The sequence below is a fragment of the Schistocerca nitens genome, chromosome 6 (genome assembly GCF_023898315.1).
Source record: "Schistocerca nitens isolate TAMUIC-IGC-003100 chromosome 6, iqSchNite1.1, whole genome shotgun sequence".
In the NCBI taxonomy this organism is placed as follows: Eukaryota; Metazoa; Arthropoda; class Insecta; order Orthoptera; family Acrididae; genus Schistocerca; species Schistocerca nitens.
Window position 1 is genome coordinate 287,224,118 of NC_064619.1, and position 27,709 is coordinate 287,251,826.

The 27,709-nt window shown below is 44.9% G+C and overlaps 1 protein-coding gene across 1 annotated transcript in view; it reads right to left on the minus strand.

The window, feature by feature from the left end:
* The window catches only part of LOC126263324 (uncharacterized), a 164,298-nt gene that overhangs the window by 89,058 nt on the left and 47,531 nt on the right, over positions 1 to 27,709 (minus strand). Inside the window, exons 3-4 of the mRNA XM_049960413.1 lie at positions 18,963 to 19,068; positions 3,841 to 4,298 (exon numbers count right to left, since the gene is read on the minus strand). Of these exons, the coding sequence (XP_049816370.1) occupies positions 3,841 to 4,298; positions 18,963 to 19,068 (564 nt within the window). The remainder of the gene's footprint in view (positions 1 to 3,840; positions 4,299 to 18,962; positions 19,069 to 27,709) is intronic.

Here is a 27,709-nt window from a genome sequence, read left to right on the forward strand (position 1 = left end):
GTTCAAATCACAAGTCTCCTCATCTTACACTTTCCCTTATTTCTTACTCACACCAAGTAACTCATGTATTCCCCACTCATGTCTAACAGACGTTGAACACCATTATTAATGCCTTCGCTGTCAACTGGAAATCCAAAAAACCGCAAAGAAGGCTTTCCGAATATCCTGCCCTCTGTTTGCTTCTTTCTCCTCGTTAATGGAGTATTTTCGAAACGATGATAAAAATCTCCAGGGATTGGAATAGATATAAACAGGACGCTCTCGGACATGGAAATCTGGTCCAAAACAATGGAATTGAAAATTGAAGGAAAAATGTGAACATTTCCTATCGTTATCAGATTAACAGTACAAATTAAAAAGTTCAAGTAGACACATTTTTGCTATAACTTTATTTGTCTGCATAACTAACATAAGGTGCTCCATTCACAGTCGCTGTTAAACGAGGCGTGCTCCAGTTCTATGCGGGTACGACATCGGCACACAAAGTTCAGTCGCACCAGTTCGAACAATCCTGGTGATGTTCGGACGATCCTTCCCAGGAGATCTTCTTCATTTTCTAAAGGAGTCTCATACAAAACACTTTTCATGTGACCGCACGAGGAGAAATCAAGTGAGGCCAGAACAGGTGAAGGAGGTGACCATGAAATAAGACCTCTTCTACCTACGTATATTTGTAAAAGACGTGCAATGTGAGCCGGAGCACCATACTGCCGGAAACACACATGTGCACGAAGATCAAGTGCAATATGTTCCCAAAATATATGGATTCTCTTAAAAACACGGGCTACACCAATGCTGTCAAGCAGGGAGGAACAGATACCCACATATTAACCAGTCATTGACTATGCCCAACCACAGATACACTGTGATTAATTGTTGATGACTTCACAGATGCCATATAGGGATACTCTTGCACCCATACGTAACTTTTGTGACCTAAAAATTCCATTGTCGCTGAGAAGGATTCACCCGAAGAGTAACCGCGCAGCACTACACCACCCATTGGCCCAATAGGCGATATCAGTAAGAGCTAAGACTTGCACAGTATGTGAATGCAGTTGTATGATGTAGCTGTGCGATATAGTTGCTGTTTCCGTATTACTTTACACAGTATCCGTACGCGACCCGTTTCTCTTCTTACGCCCGCGAGCAAACACTGTTTCTCCACAGTCTTGATATCGTACAATTTGTTGTCCTTCTCGGTCGTTGTGTCGTTGAAGCACTTCTGTTGTTTGTCTTAACCTTTTTAACAGTCCTGGGACACATGGTATACGTAAGAACTATCCTGGTTGGGGACTTGACCCGGAGATACTGTTCCATTTCTAAGCCCGCGCAAGAAAATCAGGTCAGCTAACTTCGTAACCGTTTTCAATGATATTTCACTAGGGCTGATGTATTGTACACCTCAATTTGTAAACTTACAGAACATTACATCAGAAATGACCACCTGCAAGGCGACATTAAAAGTTTCGTACCCCACTTCACATGATGTACACCCACATGTTGCCCGGATCTACGCACCAGTTAGCAGCTACAAACATCATAAATCACATTATTACATCGTGCAAACAACGATTCCGGTAACAGATTTATCCCACATCTCTTTTGCCTTAGTATCTTCCGATTCAGTCGTGTCTGGACAAGGGTTCCTTAGTACAAATTTATACATATTATCTTCTCCATCGTCTCTGGAAGTGTGTATCAACGTAATGGAAACAGCACGTGCTACGTTCGTTTAGTTTCTTCGATGTTCGGCGTCTGTTATTTCCGTTCTTCCAATATGTTTTTCTAGCTGCATTTGCTCTGGTCAGTAACCCAGACGAATAGAATCTCTTGTCAGCCAAGCCAGCTGATTTCGTTGCTATGGATAATGCAGTGCCTACTGACAGACAATTTACTCCTTCTGCGAGAATACACACCAGAAGCTTCTGGGATATCACTTTTTAAAAGAAACATATAAAGTCCAGATGCTTCTAAAAGGGGACCTCTCCGCAAATATGGGCATCCAAACTCTGTTTTAGCTACGGGACACGACAGTATAACAGGGATGGGTTTGAAATCGCTGTAGCCGCACAGTATCATTGTCCGCCGCTCGTGGTCTTGCGGTAGCGTTCTCGCTTCCCATGCACGGGGTCCCGGCTTCGATTCCCGGAGGGGTCAGGGGTTTTCTCTGCCTCGAAATGATTGGGTGTTGTGTGTCTTTCATCATCATTTCATCCTCATTCACTCGCAAGTCGCCGTAGTGGCATTAAGGAACTAGTGGAGCGGTGGCCGAACCGCCCGCGAGGGATCTCACGGTCACCAATGCCATACGCTCATTATTATTACAGTATCATTATTAAAATTTGCTACTGATAGTTATCACGTATGATTTATGACATTATTTGAGTGTCCCGAGTGGTCTTCCTACATGAAACTCTATAATATAACTACCTATTTATAGCCCGTTCGCTATTCACTTTGCTACTTTGCTGACTCTACGTACGTCTTTACATTTGAGCACGCCACCTGTGGTTTAATGCCATTTTTAGCAGATCCTTAGCTTTGACTGCTCCTTACTTTCTTATATTTTCATCACTCAGTCTGAAGCAAATACTTAGGCATGAGCGAAGTGTCTGTTTGTACCAGCTGAATGGAATTAGAGAAAGAGATATGGCAAGGTAGTTGCTTATCACTTACACTCCTCAATAAAAATTTAGAGGATATGGTGCTTGAAATTTGAGGATGATACGGTTCTTGTCACCAAGGATCGTAAACAGCTCCAAGAAATTGTAGAGGAGATCGTAACTTCTGGAAAAGATTACGAAATGGAAACAAACAAAAAGAAAAAATTATGGCAGTAGGATGAGACGATAGAGCTCGTATAATGTTCAACGGGCATAAATTCGCGAAAGTAGCATAGAAAGGAACTGGAGGTGCAGTGTAGACATTAAATCGAGAATATCAGCAGTAAAATTGTCATTCTCCAAGAAGAAATTCTTTTTTTCCAGTCGTATGAAAATGGGATAGAGGGAAAGACTGATAAAACGTTGCGTCTAGAGTGTCATATCGTAGCGTCGGAATGTGGACTATGAGAAAGGAAGTCATAAAGAGGATGGGAACCTATAGAGATGTTGCTATAGTGGAGAGCGGAGAAAATCAAATGGGTAAAGTGACAGACGAGGATATACTATGAAGAGTGGGAGTGGAAGGCAATTACTGGATGTAACTGAATACAGAAAACAGAGATGGATTCTAAGTCTACTGTAAGAAGGTCGTATGGAGGAACGAGAAGGCAAAAATGACGAGTACTCAGATCCCAGACGGTTTGCCTTACGAATTCAGCTATAACAACCCGATGAAGGAAGTAACCGATCGCAGAAAGTTGAAAAAACAAGCATCAGAGACCAGAAAACCGATGCTGAATGTGACCTTCTCACCCATAAGAAATATCTTCCATTTACAGTTACATGAAACAAAATTTTCCTTTGGTTACTTCATAATATTCAACAGGCTGCAGTTTTCATTATGGCTGCAGCTAAAGAGTATGCTATTTGCAGAGCAACTAGACGTTGACAGAGACAAACCGCCGGCCGCTGTGGCCGAGCGGTTCTAGACGCTTCAGTCCGGAACCGCTCGAATGGATGTGTGTGATGTCCTTAGGTTAGTTAGGGTTAAGTAGTTTTAAGTTCTAGGGGACTGATGACAGATGTTAAGTTCCATAGTGTCCAGAGCCATTTGAACCATTTGGGAGACAAGCCACAAGGACCCCATAAAACCCGCTATCCCCGTCCCTGTCCATACACTAGCAGAGGATGTAGTCTCGCCACTGCTTGCTCCCCCTGCTAACTGAAGCAGTACCTGCTTGAAATCTGGGTAGCGCTCGTCGTAGTCGGAGCAGCCGCCCCCGCTGTAGTCGGTGTCCTCCGAGTCGAGCGAGAAGGAGTGGTGCCTGCGCAGCAGCGTGGGCCGCCTCGCCGCTTTGGTTGCCGCCGCTGCGGCCGCCTTGGACGCCGCCTCCGCCGCCCCCGCCGCCGCCGCGGCTTCAGCGTCCTTCTGCCTCTGACGGTCGGCGCTGCGCCGCCGGTGCCTGGCCAGGTAGAGCAGCACGGCCACCACGTAGGCCGCCGCCAGCGCCCCGCCCACCGCCCCCACCAGCAGGTACGTCGAGCCGCCGCTCGCCTCGCCCCCACCGCCCCCGGCGTCTTCCTCCGCCTCCAGCGGTCCGGCGTCTGCTAGATCCGCACCCAGAACTGTCGAACCGGAGGCGACTGCAGACGGCGGGAAGTGCGCTTCGGCCGCGGAGCTGTCGCCGGGTTCTGAAACAGCCACAGTCTCCCTCATATGTATCTCCTGGCATTTAGAATGACACAGGATACTTCACCAGCGGGTGAGAGACTGAAGACGGCAGCAGCACTGAAATCAACAACCTCAGGTCAGGCAATGTTGTCAAGACCGTGCAAATGGCTTTCGAGGTTGAATGGGTAAAGGTTTACTTCACATTTAGCTGACACAAAGGAAAAAAGTCGTGTTTGATTGTTCATGCAGCTCTCATGATGAGTATTTTTCTGAGTCGGAACAAATTACTAGTGCGTTCCACAGGGTTAAATTCTGTAAGGACTCCTGTACTTGCTACATGCAGTATCCGATCAAAAGCATCTGTCCCCTTACTTAGCTTGCATTTATCTCGAATCTCTCGCCCAGCGTAAACTACCATGAAACTGAAAAAGTACAGATGATTCCTGTATATAAGAAGGGTAAAAGAACGGACCCACAAAATCACAGACTAGTATCCTTAACATCGGTTTACTGAGCTCGAATATAATAGATCTCTATGAGACTGAAAAGCTTAAGTCCACGAATCAGCATGGTTTTAGAAAGATCGCTCGTGCGTAAGTCAGTCCCCTTTTCTCACATGATGTGAGTGGTTCGAAGACTTCTTAAGTAATAGAACCCAATATGCTGTCCTCGACGGCGAGTGTTCATCAGACATAAGGGTATCGTCAGGAGTGTCCCAGATAAAATGTGATAGGACCGCTGTTTTTCTCTATATACGTAAATGATTTGGCGGGCAGGGTGGGCAGCAATCTGCGTTTGTTTGCTGATGATGCTGTAGTGTACGGTAAGGTGTCGAAGTTGAGTGACTGGAGCAAGATGCAAGGTGACTTACACAAAATTGCTAGTTGGTGTGATGAATGGCAGCTAGGTCTAAATGTAGAAAAATGTAAGTTAGTAAGTGTGGGCAGGAGATACAAACGCGTAGTATTCGGATACAGTATTTATAGTGTCCTGCTTGACACAGCCAAGTCGTTTAAATATCTGGGTGTAACGTTGCAAAACGATATGAAATGGAATGAGCGTCTTAGGATTGTGGTAGGGAAGGCGAATGGTCTACTTCGGTTTATTGGGAGTATCTTGGATGGACGTAGTTCACAGGCAAAGGAGACTGCATGTAGGACACTGGTGGAACCTATTCTTGAGTACTGTTCGAGTGTTTGGGATCTGTATCAGGTCGGACTGCAGGAAGACATAGAAGCAATTCAGAGGCGGACTGCTACATTTGTTACCGGTAGGTTCGAGTAACACGCAAGTATTACAGAGAAGCTTTGGAAACTCAAATGGAAATCCCTGGAGAGAACGTGACTTTCTTTTCGCGGAAGACTACTGACAAATTTTAGAGAAGCGGCATCTGAAGCTCACTGCAGAACGATTTCACTGCCACGGCTCATACGGAAGCACATTCGTATTTCCCTCACTCTGTTTACAAGTTGCACAGGGAAGTGTATGACTAGTAGTGGTAGTGGCTACATTCGGCCATGTACCGTACGATTGCTTGCGGAGTGTGTACGTAGATACGTAAATCTAGTGGACACTAATGTGGGGTGTGTTCAGCGCTTCGCCTCTGTGATAACTTGCTGGGCACACTTTCAGTCAGGAGTGTTAATGCTTGTGAGCAAACGGCAGTCCATTCTTCCTCAACAGCCGAAACCAGAGAAGATAATAACGCTGGGTGCTGCACTCAGGTGCGAAGCTCACGTTCCAAGCAGGCAGCGGAACTGTACATAGAGAGCGATATCCTCACAAGAACCCACCTTCCCGACGCATGTTTTCTCATCTTGTTGCGACGCTTCATGAAACGGAAAGTTTCAAACCACGACAACGTAATCGTCGTAGCACTCGCACAGACGAATCTGCCGAAGTTACTGTTCTCGCTTCCGTTGCTATGAATCCATATGTGAGATGTGAGCACACGGAGGATTGAACATGAGATTGGCATTCCTAAAACCAGTGTACATCGTATTCTTACACGTCACCGGGTCCATCCTTACCACGTACACCTACATAAAGAATTACATGGCAATTATTTCCATAATCGTGTACAAAAAAAATGGCTCTGAGCACTATGGGACTCAACTGCTGTGGTTATCAGTCCCATAGAACTTAGAACTACTTAAACCTAACTAACCTAAGGACATCACACACATCCATGCCCGAGGCAGGATTCGAACCTGCGACCGTAGCAGTCGCACGGTTCCGGACTGCGCGCCTAGAACCGCGAGACCACCGCGGCCGGCTGAATCGTGTACAGTTCTGTCAGTGGACACAGTAGCAAATACTCGCCAACCCGAACTTCTACTCCAGTCTTCTATTTCCCGATGAATGTTCCTTCTCAAACAAAGGACAGGTAAATACAAGGAACAAGCATTATTGGTCCAGCGACAACCTACGATGGCTTGGACAGGTGGAACATCAGCGTCAATGGAGAGTTAACGTCTGGGGTGGGATGCTTGATACTACAATTATTGGCCCTTATTTCATCAATAGTAGTCTAAACGGCACAGCGTATGCCGACTTCCTCAGACGAATTCTTCCTCCTCTTCTGGATGAAGTGTCGCTAAGAACCAGAATGCTCATGTGATATCAACACGAAGGATGTCCAGCACCTAATGCCTTGCGTGCACGTCGTGTTCTGGACCAAAGATATCCTGCCAGACGAATTGGTCGAGGAGGAACAGTTACTTGGCCTGCTGGGTTTCCTGATTTAAATCCTCTGGACTTTTTCCCTTGGGGACGCATCAAATACGTTGTCTATCGCGATATTCCAAAACTCGAGAGGACGTGCAGGAACGTATCGTGCTTGCTTGTAATTTTCTTCAGCATGCAACTCTGAAACCAGTAAATAATTCTTTTATTCAACGAGTGCACTAGTGTATCGGTGTCCAGGGTCACCACTCTGAGCGCCTTTGAATGTTCTACTCTTGAGCAGTGGTACAGGAGAGTCAAAGTCAATTTTGTGTTATGTTTTTACTTGGTTTTCATTTGTTTTCTGACAACTCCATCAAGTGGACGAGTTTGTGATCCTGGGCTCAAATTCAATGTTGTGTTATATAATTAATAACATTGTGTTTCAGTGAATGGTACACTGTGACACATTTTTGAATAGGTTTTTAGGAGAGGAAATGAATTACCGAATATAAATACAGGGTATCATTTAAAAAAGTCATACCGCTGTTCATATCTTTATAAAAAACAAAGCTACAACGAAGGCAATCATGCTGGTTGATCTCTCCCTGACAGCTAAAGAACACTTGCTTGAAACATTTTGTAATCTGGACAAACAGTTGCTTAGTGTGCTCAAGATAAATGGGACACCCTGTATATGTACATTAATGAGAGCTTGTATGGAAAATAGTGTATTATAGATATTCTCAAATGGTCGAGTTCAGCAAAATTTTTCCTACGTGTAATTACTGATCTTGACGATGGAAGAATTAGAAAATTAATTTACTTTGCATACCTCTATTTACTATAGCCAGAAGGGATACTTTTCTCACCTAAAAACGAACTATTAATTGCACAGAAACGTGCTGTAAAGATAACTTCTGGTGTCTCTCCCCTAACTTCATGAATGTATCTGTTTAAAATCTTTGGAATACTAAACAGCAATTCATTTACTCACTTAGAAATTTTGTTGTGACTGAAACAGTGCGTAATAGGCTGCATGATGCACAACTTCAGTCCCGACGTCCATGGCGAGGTCCATCTTTACAACCACGATACCATTCAGAGTGGTACCGATGGATCCAACAACATACCGAATGGACCGCTCAGGATTGGCATCACGTTCTTTTCACTGATGAGAGTCGGATATTCCTTCAGCCAGACAATGGTCGGAGACGTGTTTGGAGGCAACCCGGTCAGGCTGAACACCTTAGACACACTGTCCAGCGAGTGCAACAAGGTGGAGGTTCTCTGTGTTTTGGGGTGGCATTATGTGGGGGCGACGTACGCCACTGGTCGTCATGGAAGACGCCGTAACGGTAGTACGATACGTGAATACCATTCTAGGGCCGACAGTGCAACCATATCGGCTGCATATTGGCGAGGAATTCGTCTTCATGGACGACATTTCGTCACATCTTGTGAATGGCTTCCTTCAGGATAACGACATCGCTCGACTAGAGTGGTCAGCGTGTTCTTCAGACATGAACCGTATCGAACCTGCCTGGGCTAGATTGAAAAGGGCTGTTTATGGTCGACATGACCCACCAACCACTCTGAGGGCTCTACAGCTAATCGCCGTTAAGGAGTGGGTCAGTCTGGACCAACAGTGCCTCGATGAACTTGTGGATAGTATGACAAGATGTATGCAAATACAGGCATGCACAAATGGGTATTAGAGGTACCGGTGTGTACAGCAATCTGGACCACCACTTCTGATGGTCTCGCTGCGTTGTGGTACAACATGCAATGTGGGGTTTTCATGAACAATAAAAGGGGCGAAAATCATGTTTATGTTGATTTCTATTCCAATTTTCTGTACAGGTTTCGGAACTCTCGGAACCGAGGTGATGCAAAACTTTTTTTGATGTGTGTGTGTGTATATAAATACGGATTTTGCGCTTAACTTATTGTTTGTGGAAAATTTTAACATAAAACAGACTTTTAACTGCCATAAGCAGAAGGGCATCACGGATGCCCAGCTTCACACCTATATTTTACGAAGCTATCTCGTCGGTTACGAATAAGACACTCCCTTTTCATATTACATTCTTAAAAATATTTTCTTTGTTTTAAAGTAGTTATTAACTTAATTTGTATACAGCATTGTCACAGATAGTAACCTTGACCACTCCATAGTCCATTGTCTCTGCCCGTCGAAAAAGTTGACTTTTCTAAACGAATACACTTTCCGAGACGACAAAACGTATTTGTCATTGTCTCCTTAAATTGTGATTTACCTGTTGCTACCACGGCCTAACGTGCTTACTGTGATTCAAAATGTTTGTCGAGCTTAAGCTACAGATTTTGTGGCCCCGCTGACACTTTCTCGGCTCGTCGTACAAGCCGGGACAAACATTCTGAATGCAAAACACATTTTTGGACACATGGGAATGTATAATTGATTCACGATTATGATTTCACGTCGTTTGATTTATTTTTAAAGGTGTTTTCTCCTCTTTCCCACAAATACTCTTATCGCAACGACTACGCTTATTCCAAATACTGTGATTATTTAAAAGTAGCCGGCCGATGTGGCCGAGCGGTTCTAGGTGCTACAGTCTGGAATGGCGCGACCGCTACGGTCGCAGGTTCGAATCCTGCCTCGGGCATGGATGTGTGTGGTGTCCTTAGGTTAGTTAGGTTTAAGTAGTTCTAAGTTCTATGGGACTGATGACGTCAGATGTTAAGTCCCATAGTGCTCAGAGCCATTTGAACCTTTGAAAAGTATAAAATGGTCCCGGCGGAGGTTCGAGTCCTCCCTCGGGCATGGGTGTGTGTGTTTGTCCTTAGGATAATTTAGGTTACGTAGTGTGTAAGCTTAGGGACTGATGATCTTAGCAGTTAAGTCCCATAAGATTTCACACACACATTAAAAGTATAAACGTGCGGTAGCCCCGCAAGGCTCCTCTGGTTTGTAAATAAAAGTAATATTCATAAATCTAGCACTAGAAACAAAAATAGCCCCTACAGTCCTCAACTTAACCTTACTCTTTAACAGAAAGGAGGAAAGTGTAAACTATCTGACTATTCACCTGTGAATTATAGGAGCTGGCAGATAATGAATGTCTTAAAAGAGAAGTCTAAATCATTTCTGCTTGAAAACTCCTCCTACATAGAGGAATTTTGGAAATCAAAATATGGACGTGGTTTGTTTCCATTTATCAGATATTTTGTACATTTAAGTTTAGGTAGTCCAGTCCTATAAATGACCTGCATATAGCCGTCTTTCAACAGACAAAATGTTTCTGCCTTGAAAATCTACTGACACGTTCTACATTATGGAGAATTGTCACTGATTTGAAACTTCGTGGCAGATTAAAACTGAACCGGACTCGAACCTGGAACCACTGCCTTTCGCGAGAAGATGCTCTAACAACTGAGCTATCGAAGCGCGACCCATGACCCGCCCTCACTGTTTCTGCCAGTACCTTATATCCTACCTTCCAAATTTTATAGAAGTTGCCCTGCATACTTGCTGCCGAACCACTCCAGAAAGAAAGGATATTGCGAGGGCATGACCTAGCCACAGCCTGGTGTACTCAGGAGAATTTCTATGAAATGTGGAAGGTAGGGGATGAGGCACTGGTGCAATTAAACCTATGACGACGGGTCGTGAGTCGTGCTTGGATAGCGCAGTTGGTATAGCACTTGTGGGAAAGAAAAAGGTCTCAAGTTCGAGTCTCGGTCATGCACACAGTTTTAATTTGCCAGGAAGTTTCATATCACTCTGCAGTAGAATGAAAATTCATTTTGTCACGGATTTAGTCCAGAGAATATCAGAAACACGTAAACGAATGTCACGAAACTTTTCCGATCAAAGATGCTAGCAGGAAGTGAAGGTCACTCCAGCGCCGGGTTGAGAAACACTAATTCTAACGGTAAGAAATTGAGAGATGTACCGAAGTCGATGTAATACGACAGTATACAGCGAATGACTATAGCTTTCATAGGCAGTGCACTGACTGTGACCTACTTTTATTTTGTGATACTTTTCCTTTCTAGCTGTAGCAGTCTGATCAAGTAATGGCCTATTGTAAGGTGGTCGACTTTTGGGACAAATACGAGGCGAACTGGTAATGGGACAAATGGAACTTCAACAGAGGACATTTTGAAAAAAAAATGGTTAAAATGGCACTAAGCACTATGGGACTTAACATCTGAGGTCATCAGTCCCTTAGACTTAGAACTACCTAAACGTCACTAACCTAAGAACATCACACACATCCATGCCAGAGGCAGGATTCGAACCTGCGACCGTAGCAGCAACGCGGTTCCGGACTGAAGCGCCTAGAGCCGCTCGGCCACAGCGGCTGGCGGACATTTTGAGAAGAGATTCCTAGCTTCGGGATGTGCCTTTTCACCAAGGCGAACACCCCGAATACCTTGGCCAGAATCGGGGATACGATCTATTTTTAACTTTAACTCTGGGACATTCCTATGTCAATGTACACTAGTGCGCAAAACTTAAAGACTTAAACCATACATAGAAAGAACTGCTACAGCAGAGTACGCATCGAGAGGACAGAAATGACACTTTTATTCAACGACAGTAATTGCATTGAAGTCACCGCGATTTATCATGGTTCCCGGACATTATAAAAGGTGGGACATGGTTCGTAATAGAGTGTGTGATCACCATGGACGGCAATTCATTCTCTGCAACGAGTTCCTATGCTGGCCGTAAGGTTGGTAAGTAATTCTTGTGGTAGGGCGTTTCGTTTTTCAGACAGCGCGACCACAGTCGTCGGATGATCGTTGGCGCATGTAGACGTGAAGCAGTACGTCTCTCCTACACATCCCACAAGTTCTCTACGGGAGTTAAGTCTGGGGAACGGGCAGGCCGGTCCATTCACCGAATGTCCTTTCGTTCTAAGAACTCTCCTACCTGCACTGTTCGATGCGATCGCGTATTGTCATCCATAAAAGCGAAGTCAAGGTTGAACGCACCCCTGAAAATGGTTCAAATGGCTCTGAGCACTATGGGACTTAACATCTATGGTCATCAGTCCCCTAGAACTTAGAACTACTTAAACCTAACTAACCTAAGGACATCACACAACACCCAGTCATCACTAGGCTGCGAAAATCCCTGACCCCGCCGGGAATCGAACCCGGGTACCCGGGCGCGGGAAGCGAGAACGCTACCGCACGACCACAGCTGCGGACTCCCCTGAAAAGATGCTCGTGGTATAGGAGAACATTGTCACAATAACTTTTACTGGTGAATGTGCAGATGTCTGGAGGGCAGTACGTCCATGCAACTTTACGCCCTCCACACTATAAAACCTGGACCACCAAAACGACCATGTTCGAAAATCCTGGACGTAGTGTCATATGGAGAGAAGTTGGAACACATAAGGCATTCAGGAACGATCTCGAACATCATCGATTTGGTGGCCCAGGTGTTAATGTGTGGGGGACTTAACGTTGCATGGGCGTACTGGCGTCCAAATCTTTGAACACGGTACACTCACCGCTCAACGTTATTGTGCCCCTGTACTCCTTCCCCATGAGCGTCTTTCCAGGGCTGCATTCGGTCCTGACTTCATTGTTATGGATAACAGTGCGCGACTGCTCGAATTGAGCAGGTGGAGAAACGAGAGAACGTTTGGCGATTGGCCAGGCCTGTCCGTTACCCCGACTTAAATCCGATAGAGCCGTTGTGGAATGTGTTGGGGAGGCAGACTACAGCAGGCCCTATGCACCAACAACCATCCAACAGTGGAGGAATGGTGCGCCCTACGACAAGAACTCCTTGCCAACCTCGTGGCCAGCATGGGACACGTTGCAGAGCAAGCACTGCCGTTCGTAGTGATCACGTGCCCTAGTAAGAGCAATATACCGTCGTTTATGATTTCCGGGGGCCATTGTAAATAGCTGTGACTTTAACGTAACTATTGTTTTTGAACAATGTTCGTCTCAGTGCATAATTGTTTCAGTTACTTTCTGTACTTTACTCTAGGGGTTGTTTTATGTATGCTCCAAGTTTCATCAGACTCGGTTACTTGGCAGTGACACATAATGTGACCGTTACGTAAGTTGTCCGTAAGTTCCGCGCACCAGTGTACATTTTGTCACAGACAGTAAGGTAGCTTGCGGATTGCACATGTGGATTTAGAGGTTGTTATTGACGAAACATTCCGGCCAAGCGGCTTTAATCTTTCAGGTGAGCTGAATAAAAGACTGCTTGTTGTCTGTCGTATTTAAATCAGTTCATGCGCAGATTCCTCGACAAAACTTGCGAGACGTCGTGACTAGCTGTCATCAGTCGAGCGCCCTCGTCTGCTTAACCGCCTAACTTAGCCGTCAGGTGGGTTGCCGCATGGAGAAGGAGCAGGCGCACACCTCACCTCTGCCACAAGCGAATCGCTCTTTTTCACTGAGTTCACATCTTATGTAGCTACAAGTGCCTCTACCCTATAACGTGTTCGGCAGGAAGATTTTCACCCTCAAACAGAAAATGAAGCGGAGGGACAGGTTTTCTGTTACATAGGGCACCTTAATATCACAGAGAGCCAAGTAGTGTTCCAGTTTTCGTCGTCGTTCTCAGAAACGTCTTACGTGATGTGCTAGACGGGAGTAGTAATAACAGTTGAAATCAAGAGAAAACTTGCCGTTATTTCTTCCCGAGGGCATACAGCTCTACTATATGGTCTGACGATGATGGCATCCTCATGAGTAAAAGTATTTCGGAGGTAAAGTAGGCCCGCTTTCGAAACTCGGAGCGGGAACTACATAGGAGGATGTCGTCATTAGAAAAAACAAAACTAGGCCGTAGCACGGAACGTTAATCGAATAGGCAAGTTTGCAATTTTAAGAAGGGAAATGGGTAGGCGCGAAGTTAGATATAGAGGAAATTAGTCAATTTCGGTGGTGGGATGAAATGACTTCTGGCCAGGTGAGTATTTGGTTACAAACACTACATCAGAGGGTGGTAATGCAGGAGTAAAACAAATAACGATTTAAAAAAAAAATAAAAAAAACAGGAATGTGGGTAAGCTAATACGAGCATCGTAGCGAACGCATTGCAACGAACAAGACAGACACGAAGCCAACCACCACAACAGTAGTACAAGTTTGTATGTCAACTGCCTCCACAAATGATGAGGTTAAGGGAATCTATAACAAGATAAAGGAAATCATTCAAATACTTAAGGTAGACGAAATTTTAATTGTAGTGGGTGACTGTAATTTGGTGTGGTGTTAGCAAAAGGAAGAGAGGGAAAAACAATTGGAGGCCGTGAACGGGGGGGGGGGGGGGGGGGGGGATGATGCAAGACGAAGCCGCCTTTTATAATTCAGCACAGAGAATGATGTAATCATTGCTGATACTTACAATTACTTTAAGAATCACTATAGATGGTTGTATACGTGGAAGAGATCTGGAGACACTGGAAGCTTTTAGACTTCTTAGAAATTTCGAAACCATATTAAACTGTAAGACATTTCCAGGGACAGATGTGACCTCTGCACATCCTTTATTGGTTATAAACTTCAGATTAAAATTGAAGAAACAGCTAAAACACAGGAAATTAAAGAGATGATGAATAGGTGACTGTTGAGATTTTCAGAGGGAGCATTAGGCAACGTTGGACTGAAACAGAGAGAAGGAATACAATAAAATATGAGTAGGTTGCTTTGAGAGATGAAATAGGGAAAGTAGCAAGGAATCACATACGTAAAAAGACAAGCAGATATTGAATTAATTGACGAAAGGAGAAAAATTAAAATGTAGCAAATGAAGCAGGTGAAAGGGAATAATGATGTCTAAAATGAGATTGATAGAAATGAAAAATGGAAAGGCAAGAATGGCTGCAGCCGCTTTACAACAGCATCCTGAACGGCTGTATCGGTTCTAAAGTGGCGACCCTCAGATGTATCTTGAACGGTGTGTCGAAATGCGTTCGCTTGGTGCGAGACCCGGTCTGAAAAGAGGATAATCTAATACATTCCATCGGACACGCCGGAATGAAATGCGTTTAACAGTGGCCTATGTTCTCTGGTGTTGTCGTGCAACAAGATGGCATCTTTCGAAAAAAATCCCGTTCGTTTCCTCCGAATCGCCTTCTGCAAACTCTCCAGTGTGGAACAATAACTGGCAGCTTTCACGGTCTCCCCATGGGGAAGGAAATCTACCAGCAACACACTGTGCGTATCTCAAAAGCCTGAGGCCAAAATATTGTTCACGGATACCATCGTTTTAAACTGCTTTGGAAAGGAAAGGGTGGGTGGGAGGGAGGGGGTTTGGTGTTTCTATGACATATGAGGAATGCTTTCTTTGTCTTGGACGTCACATGTTGTACACACATGTCGTCCCCTGTGATGATGTGGTGCACGGATGGAACACCCTCTGCTGGACACTGTATTATACAGGGTGATTCAAAAAGAATACCACAACTTTAAAAATGTGTATTTAATGAGAGAAACATAATATAACCTTCTGTTATACATCATTACAAAGAGAATTTAAAAAGGTTTTCTTTCACTCAAAAACAAGTTCAGAGATGTTCAATATGGCCCTCTCCAGACACTCGAGCAATATCAACCCGATACTCCAACTCGTTCCACACTCTCTGTAGCATATCAGGCGTTACAGTTTGGATAGCTGCTGTTATTTCTCGTTTCAAATCATCAATGGTGGCTGGGAGAGGTGGCCGAAACACCATAGCCTTAACATACCCCCATAAGAAAAAATCGCAGGGGGTAAGATCAGGGCTTCTTGGAGGCCAGTGATGAAGTGCTCTGTCACGGGCTGCCTGGCGGCCGATCCATCGCCTCCGGTAGTTGAACCAATTTCAGACGATAAGGTTTCATAACTAACCTTTTTCGTAGGACTCTCCATACAGTTGATTGTGGAATTTGCAGCTCTCTGCTAGCTCTGCGAGTCGATTTTCCTGGGCTGCGAACAAATGCTTGCTGGATGCGTGCTACATTTTCATCACTCGTTCTCGGCCGTCCAGAACTTTTCCCTTTGCACAAACACCCATTCACTGTAAACTGTTTATACCAACGTTTAATACACCACCTATCAGGAGGTTTAACACCATACTTCGCTCGAAATGCACGCTGAACAACTGTCGTCGATTCACTTCTGTCGTACTCAATAACACAAAAAGCTTTCTGTTGAGCGGTCGCCATCTTAGCATCAACTGACGCTGACGCCTAGTCAACAGCGCCTCAAGCGAACAAATGTACAATTAAATGAAACTTTATAGCTCCCTTAATTCGCCGACAGATAGTGCTTAGCTCTGCCTTTTGTCGTTGCAGAGTTTTAAATTCCTAAAGTTGTTGTATTCTTTTTGAATCACCCTGTATACTGGGGAGACAACACCGTCCACTGTCGCAGTACCTATTGAGAACACGTCTCCTGGAAGTTGAATATGTTGTAAACGATATCCACTACTGTGTCAATGGAGACGCTGAGTTCGTGTGCATTTTGTCTCCCACAGTTTCGTTAGGCGATCGTCTTGAAGCAGCCTTTCATCACGGTACACGTTGTCATCGGAGGTGCTTGGTCAGTTTGACGTTTGCTCCTCTCACACGTCTGTTCTGTCTTTATCAAATTTCTGGCATCGAATACACTCCTGCTTTCGTGACATTATACTTGGCTAATAAAATTCCGCTGTATGGTGGTGAATTGAACAGAGGACGTTTTATTTAAACTCAGAAACCTTGTTACACTTCGCACTTCACTCGCCGACAACGTATCCGTTAAAGTCTCCACCTTGAAACTGTATTTGGAAGCGCAACGACGCAGTTACCTCCATCTACCAGTATCATTTGAACACCTCATGGGTTCGAGTCTAGCACGATTGCATGCGCCGACTTTGAACGTTCGTGCACATTCGTGATTTTTTCCCGCCTGTCGACAGCGCCAGTTGCTGGCAACAGCAGTGAGTGAGGTAGTGTGTAGTGCTCGCGCCGGTTTTTCATTGCAAAGGAAATGACAGAACGACTGGAGCAGCGTAACTGCATCAGATTTTGCCAGAAACTGGGCGGCAGCCAGTTGGAAACCAGTCACCCAGATTACGGAGTGGTACTACCGGTTTAAAGACGGCTGCACATCGGTGGAAAGCGACCCTCGCTCTGGTAGGCCATCAACATGCTGAAATGACCAGCTCACTGCCAAAGTGAACTCTGTGATGAGGCGGACCGCGCGGGATTAGCCGAGCGGTCTGGGCGCTGCAGTCACGGACTGTGCGGCTGGTCCCGGCGGAGGTTCGAGTTCTCCCTCGGGCATGAGTGTGTGTGTTTGTCCTTAGGATAATTTAGGTTTCAGCAGTGTGTAAGCTTAGGCACTGATGACCTTAGCAGTTTTCACATGCATTTTTTTGATGATGCGCGACTCTCGTGAGATTATCAGAGAAATTGCGGAAGAGGTAGGCATTAGCGCTTCTTCGGCACATTCCATTGTGACCAGAGATCTGGCCACGAAGAGACTGTCGACGATGTTCGTGCTGAAGCTGCTGGCGGCAGCGCAAAAGTAACTTCGTGTTGAAGTCTCACACGACATGCTGGACTGCAAAAACAGTGACCCCGACTTCATGAACAACATAATCACTGGTGACGAGTCCAGGTGTGCGGGTACGACCCGGAAACCAAATCCCAGTCGTCACAGTGGAAGCATTCCTCGTCACCAAGAACAAAGAAGGCCCGCCAAGTGCGCAGCAACGTCAAAGTGTTGCTGACTGCTTTCTTTGACTCCCACGGTGTGGTACAGGACGAGTACGCACCACAGAGTCAAACAATCACCAGAGAGTACTAGAGGAGTGTCCTCCGTCGCCTACGTGATGCTGTGCACCGTAAGAGACCGGACTTGCGGTCAATAGAAAATTGGCTACTCCATCATGACAATGATCCAGCACATTCCTCTCACTTGATTCAAATTTTTTGGTTGAAAACCAGATTCCTGTGCTTCAAAAGGCTCGTAACTCTCCTGATATGGTCCCCTGAGTAAAACGAGGATAATGGAATGTAGTCAAATTAAATCGGGTGATGCTGAGGGGATTAGATTAGGAAATGAGACACTTAAAGTAGTAAAAGAGTTTTGCTATTTAGGGAGTAAAATAACTGATGATGGTCGAAGTAGAGAGGATATAAAATGTAGACTGGCAATGGCAAGGAAATCGTTTCTGAAGAAGAGAAATTTGTTAACATCTAGTATAGATTTAAGTGTCAGGAAGTCGTTTCTGAAAGTATTTGTATGGAGTGTAGCCATGTATGGAAGTGAAACGTGGACGATAACCAGTTTGGACAAGAAGAGAATAGAAGCTTTCGAAATGTGGTGCTACAGAAGAATGCTGAAGATTAGATGGGTAGATCACATAACTAATGAGGAGGTACTGAATAGGATTGGGGAGAAGAGGAGTTTGTGGCACAACTTGACTAGAAGAAGGGATCGGTTGGTAGGACATGTTTTGAGGCATCAAGGGATCACATATTTAGCACTGGAGGGCAGCGTGGAGGGTAAAAATCGTAGAGGGAGACCAAGAGATGAATACACGAAGCAGATTCAGAAGGATGTAGGTTGCAGTAGGTACTGGGAGATGAAGAAGCTTGCACAGTATAGAGTAGCATGGAGAGCTGCATCAAACCAGTCTCAGGACTGAAGACCACAACAACAACAACAACATGGTCCCCTGCGACTTCTAGCTGTTATCCAGACTCCAAGAGGCCACTGAAATGAAGGCGATCTCAGTCAAGAGATGGCATTATGGGATCAACTACCGCCGAGCTAAATCCATTCCGAATGAGGGTTTTTCGGCATGCCTCCAACAATGACGGCACCTCTGGGAGTAATGTGCGGAGACCCAGGGGAACTACTTTGAGAGTGATTAGGTTTCCAATGCTCCAGGTAAGCCAGTTTTTTTTCCCAGCTAGAGGTCGGATATTTTTCTAATACAGCTTTTATTTGTGCGCCAGTGAGAGCTCTTGCTACCTTACGTACTGCACTAGCTTTAGTAGGTAAATATACTGACCTGCGACAGAACCCGCGACCCTGAGGGCGACGCAGCGGCCGCAGCTCAGCGAAACCACCACCAGTCGGCCCTCCAGCTCCCTCCGGAGAGAGGCGGGGCCCAGCCACTGAAACACACAGGTACATAGTGCTACCACGGTCTACGGTCTGACATGAACAACATCGATAAATGAACAGACTTGATAATGATCACAGTTCACAGCTAAAGACACGACGGCCAATGAAAACACCATCTGGATCCTCACACTTATTCATGTTTCAATAATTGGTGCTGCCCATTTCGCTTTTGAACGTCTCACACAACGAGTTTTCTTGAATAAAAATCTGACACCGTGCACCGTACTAATGTGTACCGAACAGTTATTTCTTCCGTGCTCTATGGCTGCGAAACCTGAACGCCAAACCACTGCGATCTTAACCACTGAGTTTCTGTGTTTTCTGCCTGAAACAACCATTTTATTAATTTTTTGTGAAGTACCAGTGCTTCCAGTACGAAACCACGAATGCTGTTGCAAGGCAGATACATCTAATGGTGCAATGAAGTACTTCTACGTACGTAATGTATTGTATCAGTAACTATAGCGTTCAAAGAAACATTCGGAGTGGAGATTGTCCTACGTGATTGTAGGAGATTGTGATGTGACGCGTAGTTTTTTTTTTTTTTTTTTTTTAATAGTGGTCATATTTAGGGGGTCATTGACAGGGAAAGTAAGCATAGCTAATGTTACTGTAACGTAAATTTGAGTCTGTACTACGCTATTTATGAGTGGTTTCGATGTGAAACCACTGGTGAAGTACACAATCTGAAACGTATATTAAAAATTTTATGCCCATTTTTACGTGTTCTTTTAGGACTATAATTTGTTGTAGGAATTATGAGTACACGGAAGTTTCGAGATGAGGTATTGTGTCTAGGAAAAATGCGAATTTGCTTTCAAATATATCGCATGAAATGATGGATGGTTGAAAAATGTACACTACTGGCCATTAAAATTGCTACACCACGAGGATGACATGATAAAGACGCGAAATTTAACCGACAGGAAGAAGATGCTGTGATATGCAAATTATTAGCTGTTCAGAGCATTCACACAAGCTTGGCGCCGGTGGCGACACCTACGACGTGCTGACATGAGGAAAGTTTCCAACCGATTTCTCATACACAAACAGCAGTTGACCGGAGTTGCCTGGTGAAACGTTGTTGTGATGCCTCGTCTAAGGAGGAGAAATGCGTACCATCACGTTTCCGACTTTGATAAAGGTCGGATTGTAGCCTATCGCGATTGCGGTTTATCGTATCGCGACATTGTTGCTCGCCTTGGTCGAGATCCACTGACTGTTAGCAGAATATGGAATCGGTGGTTTCAGGAGGGTAACACGGAACGCCGTGCTGAATCCCAACGGCCTCGTGTCACTAGCAGTCGAGATGACAGGCATCTTATTCGCATGGCTATAACGGATCGTGCAGCCACGTCTCGATCCCTGAGTCAACAGATGGGGACGTTTGCAAGACAACAACCATTTGCACGAACAGTTCGACGATGTTTCCAGCAGCATGGACTATCAGCTCGGAGACCATCACTGCGGTTACCCTTGACGCTGCATCACAGACAGGAGCGCTTGCGATGGTGCACTCAACGACGAACCTGGGTGCACGAATGGCAAAACGTCATTTTTTCGGATGAATCCAGGTTCTGTTTACAGCATAAAGATGGTCGCATCCGTGTTTGGCGACATCGCGGTGAAAGCACATTGGAAGCGTGTATTCGTCATCGCCATACTGGCGTATCACCCGGCGTGATGGTATGGGGTGCCATTGGTTACACGTCTCGGTCACCTCTTGTTCGCATTGACGGCACTTTGAACAGTGGACGTTACATTGCAGATGTGTTACGACCCGTGGCTCTACCCTTCATTCGATCCCTGCGAAACCCTACATTTCAGCAGTATAATGCACGACCGCATGTTGCAGGTCCTGCACGGACCTTTCTGGATACAGAAAATGTTCGACTGCTGCCCTGGCCAGCACATTCTACAGATCTGTCACCAATTGAAAACGTCTGGTCAATGGTGGCCGAGCAACTGGCTCGTCACAATACGCCAGTCACTACTCTTGATGAACTGTGGTATCGTGCTGAAGCTGCATGGGCAGCTGTACCTGTACACGCCATCCAAGCTCTGTTTGACTCAATGCCCAGGTGTATCAAGGCCGTTATTACGGCCAGAGGTGGTTGTTCTGGGTACTGATTTCTCAGGATCTATGCACCCAAATTGCGTGAAAATGTAATCACATGTTAGTTCTAGTATAATATATTTGTCCAATGAATACCCGTTTTTCATCTGCATTTCTTCTTGGTGTAGCAATTTTAATGTCCAGTAGGGTATGTCCTACTGGTTAGAAAGTGAAATCATCTTCTTGAAGCTGTTCAGTGTTTATTTATTGCCAATTTCTTCTTGCATTCGTTACTTACTGTGATAATAAAGATTAATTATGTGAAAAATGCAAACATTATAATTTTTCACATTGGTGGGACTCAAAGGATTAAGAAAATAGGACGCTTCAACCAATAGAAGCTTAGATACATTGTGGGCATCAAATTGGATAGCTTCACATCAAAAGCAACCGTTCTTGAGAAGAGAAAAGTGAACAGTATAGAAGCCACCGTAAATGGTCACCGATTCACATCGATTGGGGTTCTCCGGCGGATGAGAAACAACAGACTTCCTCGAGAATTCTGTACAGCGAAACGAGCATAGGTAGAAGGTTCCGTGGTGCTCCTCTGAAGCGCTTTAAGGGTCAATGTAATACGGGCCAAAAGAGTCTATACATTGATCCGAGTAACTGGTGCGCAACTGTAGAAGATCGTACTCGCTAGCGTATAGCTACTTCAACTGCGCTTTTACATTTTGAGGAGTAATATCGAAAACTGGAAAAGAGACACATCGAAGATGCAAACTTCGCCAGGCCTAGCCACACTCTCCACCCTCTACTATGTATAACGTAGTGGCCGCATGTCTCACGCCAGGACTGGTCTCCTAAGCCACCATTAGCATCTCCACAGCAGCACTGCCATTAAATAAAGAAAATACAGGAGAAAAATGAAAATTCGGATACGAGTATCAGCCGACGACGACGACTGGTTTCAGTCTAATTAGAAGAAAAGGAAGCGATTACAGAAAAATTATAGGAGTGTAACATTATAACAGGCAGTGGTGCTAAGAAGAAATACAGCATAGTGAATTTGGTCATAATCAGCGAAAGAGAGTGGAATTTGTCCTGAAGGTCGTCAAGCGTGAAGATGTAACATTAAAGTTCATAAAATGTACTGCTGATACTGCGAAGAGAATTGGGTGGTCAGGAGCATGACGTTGCACATTCATAAAACGTGAAAATTCTTCACACATTAAAAAAATTAACGCTTAAAGTTTATACACCCAATACAAACCACTATTACATATGAATTATTACGAGAAAAGCCTGAATCTACAAATATGAACTATTTTGCAAAAACTGTTTCATGTTTTCGTACAAAGTAGGCTTTCGCGACTGATGTTTACTTCAGATAAAATTTCTGGCCTGAGAGGCTGTGGTCGATATAGGGATGCCTGAAAAAACGATACTGGCAAGCTTCTAGGTGTTCTAGAGGGTGTCTTGGGAAGCAAACTAAGAATAGGAAACCGTGTCCAGAAACGTCATCCAATGACGCTACAGAGCGTCGAAGTTACAAGCGCTGGCGACTACCGTTAGGTCACCCGTTCAGCAGCAAACATGATCTTGTATGCTGACGGACCGCAAGCGGAACGTCTCGCAGTAGACCTGCTGTATTTGTTATCCAGTGACTGATTGATTGCCGCGGTCGCCAGTGAAGAAGATGGATCTAGCTGCAGTGTAGACCGGCCTTGTTCCCTATGAATGCGATGCTCTTTTACCTCAGTGGATGACGGTTCCGGACACGAGCTTCCATCCGCAGTTTATTTGTCTCCTGGAACCTTGCAAAATCACCAATGTTTCTTAGTATACAGCTTGTAACAGAAAGATATTGGCAGTGTATAAATTACGGGGCTAAGGTACGTCTACGCAGCAGCTATCGCCGTGTACTCCATTGGAGGTCGAAGTAATCATTTGCATTCAATGGATAACGGTAGTGTTTTCGAGAATTCGGCGCTTTTATTTAATTTAAAGGCAAATAAATTTTAAAACAAAGAAGAGTGGAGGAAACACAAGAACATTCGCTGTGACAGACAGTGGAAAACATAGGGCTGAAAATTGCTATGTATTCTATTGTTACAAGAAATTAAGTAAAATTAGAGAAGGTGCTGAATATGCTTGCCTCCAGCATTTCAACATGCCTGGCACCTGCATACCATTGACTGATGCAGTCGCTCAGAGATATGGGGCATTGTGCGAACGTCTCCACATGCTAAGTCTTCCGCTGAGGTTTCATATACCACATTTTTCAGATGATCTCACAAGAAAAGGCCCAGCGGATTGGGGTCAGGCGACCAAGGCGGCCAATTTACAAGGCCTCGCCGACCAATAGAGCGACCTCCAAACATAGTTACTATCTGGGTTCTGGCAGCCAGAATGAAGTGAGTGGATGGCACATGGTTCTGGAACAACATACATCGTCGCACTGCAAACGGGCAAACGGCACGTCCTCCAGTAATTCCGGCAGCACTTCAGAGAACGTTGCATAGCTATCGTCTGTGAGTCGATGAGGAAGCATATAGGGGTCACTCAAGCAATCGTGTATCATGCCAGCCCATAAATTTATGGTAAACTTTTCTTGATGATCTAGTTTATGGATGGTGTGGGGTTTCACTTCCGACCAAATACGACATTTGTGAGGGTTGGACACACCCTCATGGTTGAAAGACATCTCGTCCGTGAACAACACAGAAGCAAAATGAAACTTCCTGGCAGATTAAAACTGTGTGCCGGACCGAGACTCCAACTCGGGACATTTATCTTTCGCGGGCAGGTGCTCTACCAACTGAGCTACCCAAGCACGACTCACGCCCCGTCCTCACAGATTTATTTCTGCCAGTACCTCGTCTCCTATCTTCCAAACTAAGACATGTCTCCGCAATCTCCTTTTTTTTCAGGAGTGCTAGTTCTGCAAGGTTCGCAGGAGAGTTTCTGTAAAGTTTGGAAGGTAGGAGACAAGGTAGTGGCAGAAGTAAAGCTGTAAGGTCAGGGCGTGAGTCGTGCTTGGGTAGCTCATTTGGTAGAGCACTTGCCCGCGAAAGGCAAAGGTCCCGAGTTTGAGTCTCGGTCTGGCACACAGTTTTAATCTGCCAGAAAGTTTCATATCAGCGCACACTCCGCTGCAGAGTGAAAATCTCATTCTGAACATAGAAGCAATCTAACACAGCTGCGTGGCGCAGCAGAAATTACTGTCCGAACTCCACAAGTGAGCAAAATCATGGGAAATTAGCATCGTGCCTTCTGAAGACGGAATGAATGCCGTCCATCCTCAAGCGTCACCCTCCAAATCGATATGTGGTTGCTTTGCGTGAATGCTTGTGGATCGGTCTGCATTTTATCTCTCCCCATTTCTAACGGTAGCGTGCGTACACTTCGCACGTGACCTCTGCTGCTTCAACGTCCTTTGAAACCACCTGTTTCACCCAGACGCTGCAGTGTAAAGCCGCGTGCCCATTTCCTCTCGCCCCGCCATAAATGAAATGCATATCGCTCTGATCGCACCAGAGAAGTTTTCCATTATGCGACACAAGAGCATGAAACAAACTCGAATGAGCGCTTTATTTCTATCGCGTATGTTTGTCTTTTCACTTTGCTGCTAATAGCGGTCTTACAGTGCGGTTGTGACAGGCGTGGTCGCATTCCGTGCCATATAACGTTCAGAATGCTCTCAGGTCTATTGCGGGACGTTCCGCCTGCTGTCCATCGGCATAAAAGGTCAGGTTTGCTGCCAAAGGGGTGGCCTAGCGACAGGCACAGACGTCTATACCTTCGACGCTCTGTAGCGTTTTTGGATGATGTTTCCGGACACATATTCCTGTCCTCAGTTTCTTCCTCAAGATACCGTCAACAGCCCCTCGAAGTTCGTCAGCATAGTTTTATTCGTCAACGGCTTGAGGGGCCACCGCATTTCGAAAGCCATACAGAGGGAATCATCATTCGTTACGTGATTGATCATCCTTCTGTTGGGGCAAAGTCGACATCCATATTTTATTTAACTTAACACCGTCATCTTCTTTGTTAAAGTTTTTACGGTATTTGTGAATCTCTATGCCCCCTCTATAGATGCACGCATGATAATGCGTTGCCTTTGCTAAAACGCTCGTCTCACTGAATTCTATTTCGTGGCTTCCATCTCAGAAAACATTTTCTACTCAGCCGATTTGTCTGTATGTCCCGGCTGCAGTTCCTTTTGCGTTCGACTAAGCGAATGATAACACCACTTTCTTGTGATACCAATGTATATTTGTCCAAAACAACATGGAATTTATACACTACTGGCCATTAAACTTGCTACACCAAGAAGAAATGCAGATGAAAAACGGTTATTCATTGGACAAATATATTATACTAGAACTGACATGTAATTACATTTTCACGCAATTTGGGTGCATAGATCCTGAGAAATCAGTACCCAGAACAACCACCTCTGGCCGTAATAACGGCCTTGATACACCTGGGCATTGAGTCAAACAGAGCTTGGATTGCGTGTACAGGTACAGCTGCCCATGCAGCTTCAGCACGATACCACAGTTCATCAAGAGTAGTGACTGGCGTATTGTGACGAGCCAGTTGCTCGGCCACCATTGACCAGACGTTTTCAGTTGGTGACAGATCTGTAGAATGTGCTGGCCAGGGCAGCAGTCGAACATTTTCTGTATCCAGAAAGGTCCGTGCAGGACCTGCAACATGCGGTCGTGCATTATCCTGCTGAAATGTAGGGTTTCGCAAGGATCTAATGAAGGGTAGAGCCACGGGTCGTAACACATCTGAAATGTAACGTCTACGTCGCTTAGTCGAACGCAAAAGGAACTGCAGCCGGGACATACAGACAAATCGGCTGAGTAGAAAATGTTTTCTGAGATGGAAGCCACTGTTCAAAGTGCCGTCAATGCGAACAAGAGGTGACCGAGACGTGTAACCAATGGCACCCCATACCATCACGCCGGGTGATACGCCAGTATGGCGATAACGAATACACGCTTCCAATGTGCTTTCACCGCGATGTCGCCAAACACGGATGCGACCATCTTTATGCTGTAAACAGAACCTGGATTCATCCGAAAAAATGACGTTTTGCCATTCGTGTACCCAGGTTCGTCGTTGAGTGCACCATCGCAGGCGCTCCTGTCTGTGATGCAGCGTCAAGGATAACCGCAGCGATGGTCTCCGAGCTGATAGTCCATGCTGCTGGAAACGTCGTCGAACTGTTCGTGCAAATGGTTGTTGTCTTGGAAACGTCCCCATCTGTTGACTCAGGGATCGAGACGTGGCTGCACGATCCGTTATAGCCATGCGAGTAAGATGCCTGTCATCTCGACTGCTAGTGACACAAGGCCGTTGGGATTCAGCACGGCGTTCCGTATTACCCTCCTGAAACCACCGATTCCATATTCTGCTAACAGTCATTGGATCTCGCTCAACGCGAGCAGCAATTGTTCCACGTATGTTAGCTCAGTACTTAGCCATATCTGTAACTTTTCCTTTAGGAGTGGTCGGTTTCCTGACCGATTAAAGTACTCGGTAGTGAAGCCACTTTATAAAAAGGGAGACAGGGATAATGTTGACAATTATAGACCTATTTCTATGCCATCGGTGTTTGCTAAAGTTATCGAGAAGGTTGTATATACAAGGTTACTGCAGCATTTAAATTCACATAATTTGCTGTCAAATGTACAGTTTGGTTTTAGAAATGGCTTAACAACTGAAAATGCTATAGTCTCTTTTCTCTGTGAGGTTTTGGACGGATTAAATAAAAGGTTGCGAACGTTAGGTGTTTTCTTTGATTTAACGAAGGCTTTTGACTGTGTTGACCACAAAATATTACTGCAGAAGTTGGAACATTATGGAGTAAGGGGAGTAGCTTGCAATTGGTTCGCCTCCTACTTTAAGAACAGAAAGCAGAAGGTAATCCTCCGCAATATTGAAAGTGGTAATGATGTTCAGTCCCAATGGGGCACTGTTAAATGGGGCGTTCCCCAAGGGTCGGTGCTGGGGCCACTGCTGTTTCTTATTTATATAAATGATATGCCTTCTAGTATTACAGGTGATTCAAAAATATTTCTGTTTGCTGATGACACCACCTTGGTAGTGAAGGATCTTGTGTGTAATATTGAAACATTATCAAATAATGTAGTTTATGATATAAGTTCGTGGCTTGTGGAAAATAATTTGATGCTAAATCACAGTAAGACTCAGTTTTTACAGTTTCTAACTCACAATTCAACGAGAACTGACATTTTAATCAGACAGAATGGGCGTGTTATAAGCGAGACGGAACAGTTCAAGTTCCTAGGCGTACGGATAGATGGTAAGCTGTTGTGGAAAGCCCATGTTCAGGATCTTGTTCAGAAACTAAATGCTGCTTTATTTACCATTAGAACAGTATCTGAAATAAGTGACATTTCAACACGAAAAGTAGTATACTTCGTATATTTTCATACGCTTATGTCATATGGTATTAATTTTTGGAGTAATTCTTCTGATTCAAAAAGGGTATTGTTGGCTCAAAAACAGGCTGCTCGAGCTATGTATGGTGTAAG